Genomic DNA, 2,036 nt, shown 5'->3' with positions numbered 1-2,036 from the left:
GAGAGAGAGAGAGAGAGAGAGAGAGAGAGAGAGAGAGAGAGAGAGAGAGAGAGAGAGAGAGAGAGAGAGAGAGAGAGAGAGAGAGAGAGAGAGAGAGAGAGAGAGAGAGAGAGAGAGAGAGAGAGAGAGACTTAATGAGAGGTCAGGATAAGGTACAGGCAGGTGAGGGGAGAGGTAGGGGAAAATGGAAGAGGAGGAGGAGGAGGAGGAGGAGGAGGAGGAGGAGGAGGAGGAGGAGGAGGAGGAGGAGGAGGAGGAGGAGGAGGAGGAGGAGGAGGAGGATAAAAGGAAACTACAATTTATCCCTTTCAAGAAACCCTAAGACGGTGAAGGATTGAAGGAAGGAAAGGAAGGAGGGGTGAGAGTAGGAGGAGGAGGAGGAGGAGGAAGGGGAAGAGAAAGGGAGGGAAGGAGGGAAGGAAGAGGGGAAGGAACCGTGTCACCTGCTCTAAATTGGAGGTGAAGAAGAATGAGGAGGAGGAGGAGGAAGAAGAGTAGAAAGAGGAGATGGAAGGAGGAGGAGAAGATGATGAAGAAGATTAATGTGAGGAGAACACTGAAAATTGCGAGGAAGGAAGGAAGGAAGGAAGGAAGGAAGGAAGGAAGGAATGAAGGAAGGAAGGAAGGAAGGAAGGAAGGAAGGAAGGAAGGAAGGAAGGCAGAAAGGAAGGAGGTATTCATAACACACTCGATAGAGAAAGAAAAGAAAAGAAAAAAAAACATCTCCTACACCCGTGAACACTTACCTCTCTACACCCAACACACCCTCCTAAACACCCCTCCCTTACACCTGTACACCCTTTCCCAACAGCCCTATAACCCTCCCTTAACACACCAACAGCCCTCCCAAACCCAAAACACCCCTGAATACGGACGAGAAGACCCCCAATACTTACAGCACACTCAGTCGCGAAGTGCCTACAACCTTGCAGTACCGTTTCCGAGTAGCGGCGGAGGTCCGTGTAGCGCCTCACGCCATCCAACACCGCCTCCACACTGCCCGCTAACATGGGGTCGACTACCGGGCTTTGGGGGGCATCAGGGCGTGGAGCGGGGGCAGCGGCAGGATGGACGGCGAGTTTAAGCGCTCCTGCATGCTATGGGCGGCGTATGGGCGGCTCGGCGTCCCTATACAGAGGTGCCGCCGCCCACCTTTTCCCTCACGCCAGTATCATTGTAGTGTCTTAGTGACTGCTACATTTCTCACGCCCACGTAAGTTCATGGTGGGTGTGGTGGGCGTGGGCTTCTGTGTGTGTGGTGCTGGTTTGTCACTTTGGTTCTGCTTTCATTTTTCTCCTTTTTTTTTTACTTTTTCACTTTTTTTTTATTTTTTAACTTTTTTTTTTGTTGTTTTTATCTCTGTTTTCTTCGTTTCCTGTTTTTTTCTTTTTTTTTCGTTTTCCGTTTCTCTCTATTTCATTGTGTCATTTTCCTTTCATATCACTGACTGCCCGAGTTTTTTTTTTTCTCTCTCTCTCTTTTTTCTTTCTTTTTCTATTGGTTGTCTATCTCACTTTCATTGTTTTATTTTCTCTCTCTCTTTTTCTCTCTCTCTCTTTTTCTGTTGAATCTCTATTTCTTATCAATACATTTCATCTTTTTTTTTGTGGGTTTACGATCAATATTATTATTATCATTATTATTATTATTATTATTGTTACCTTACCTTTTTATAATCTTAACTAAATTTTCCTTCTTTCCCTCCAACTTTCCTTCCTTCCTTCCATTCTTCCCTCCCTTCTTTACCCTTTCCTGCCTCTACTTCCTCCCTTCCTTCCTTCCTCTCTCTCTCCTTCTCAACCTCATTACCTCTCCCTTCCCTCCTTCCCTCTTCTCCACTCTCTCACTTCTCCTTCCCTCTCCCTCTCTCTTTCATCATCAAATACTTCATGTTCCTTCCTAGTTCCTTCTTCTAATCCCCTTCACTCCTCCCCTTCGCTTCCTTCCCTCCTTTCCTTCACCCATACTCTACCTGGCGATCACCTCAACATTGCCAATCAAGAAGAGAGCCCAGGTAACACTCTCTCTCTCTCTC

General features: G+C 46.9%; 1 protein-coding gene across 4 annotated transcripts in view; it reads right to left on the bottom strand.

Annotated features, from left to right (window-relative positions):
* LOC135089773 (rho GTPase-activating protein 32-like) overlaps positions 1-1,312 on the bottom strand; it is a 91,281-nt gene extending 89,969 nt beyond the window's left edge. The window contains exon 1 of one of the 4 annotated variants that reach the window (XM_063985796.1): positions 897-1,312. In XM_063985796.1, coding sequence (XP_063841866.1) covers positions 897-1,010 — 114 coding nt within the window. In that variant the 5' untranslated portion in view covers positions 1,011-1,312. The remainder of the gene's footprint in view (positions 1-896) is intronic. The other 3 variants (XM_063985789.1, XM_063985788.1, XM_063985787.1) reach the window with 3 other exon arrangements.
* Between the last annotated feature and the right edge of the window lie 724 nt (positions 1,313-2,036).

This window comes from Scylla paramamosain, chromosome 33, assembly GCF_035594125.1.
Source record: "Scylla paramamosain isolate STU-SP2022 chromosome 33, ASM3559412v1, whole genome shotgun sequence".
Lineage (NCBI taxonomy): Eukaryota > Metazoa > Arthropoda > Malacostraca > Decapoda > Portunidae > Scylla > Scylla paramamosain.
The sequence above is the reverse complement of the archived record's forward strand: the minus strand, read 5'-3'. Positions and strand labels throughout refer to the sequence as shown.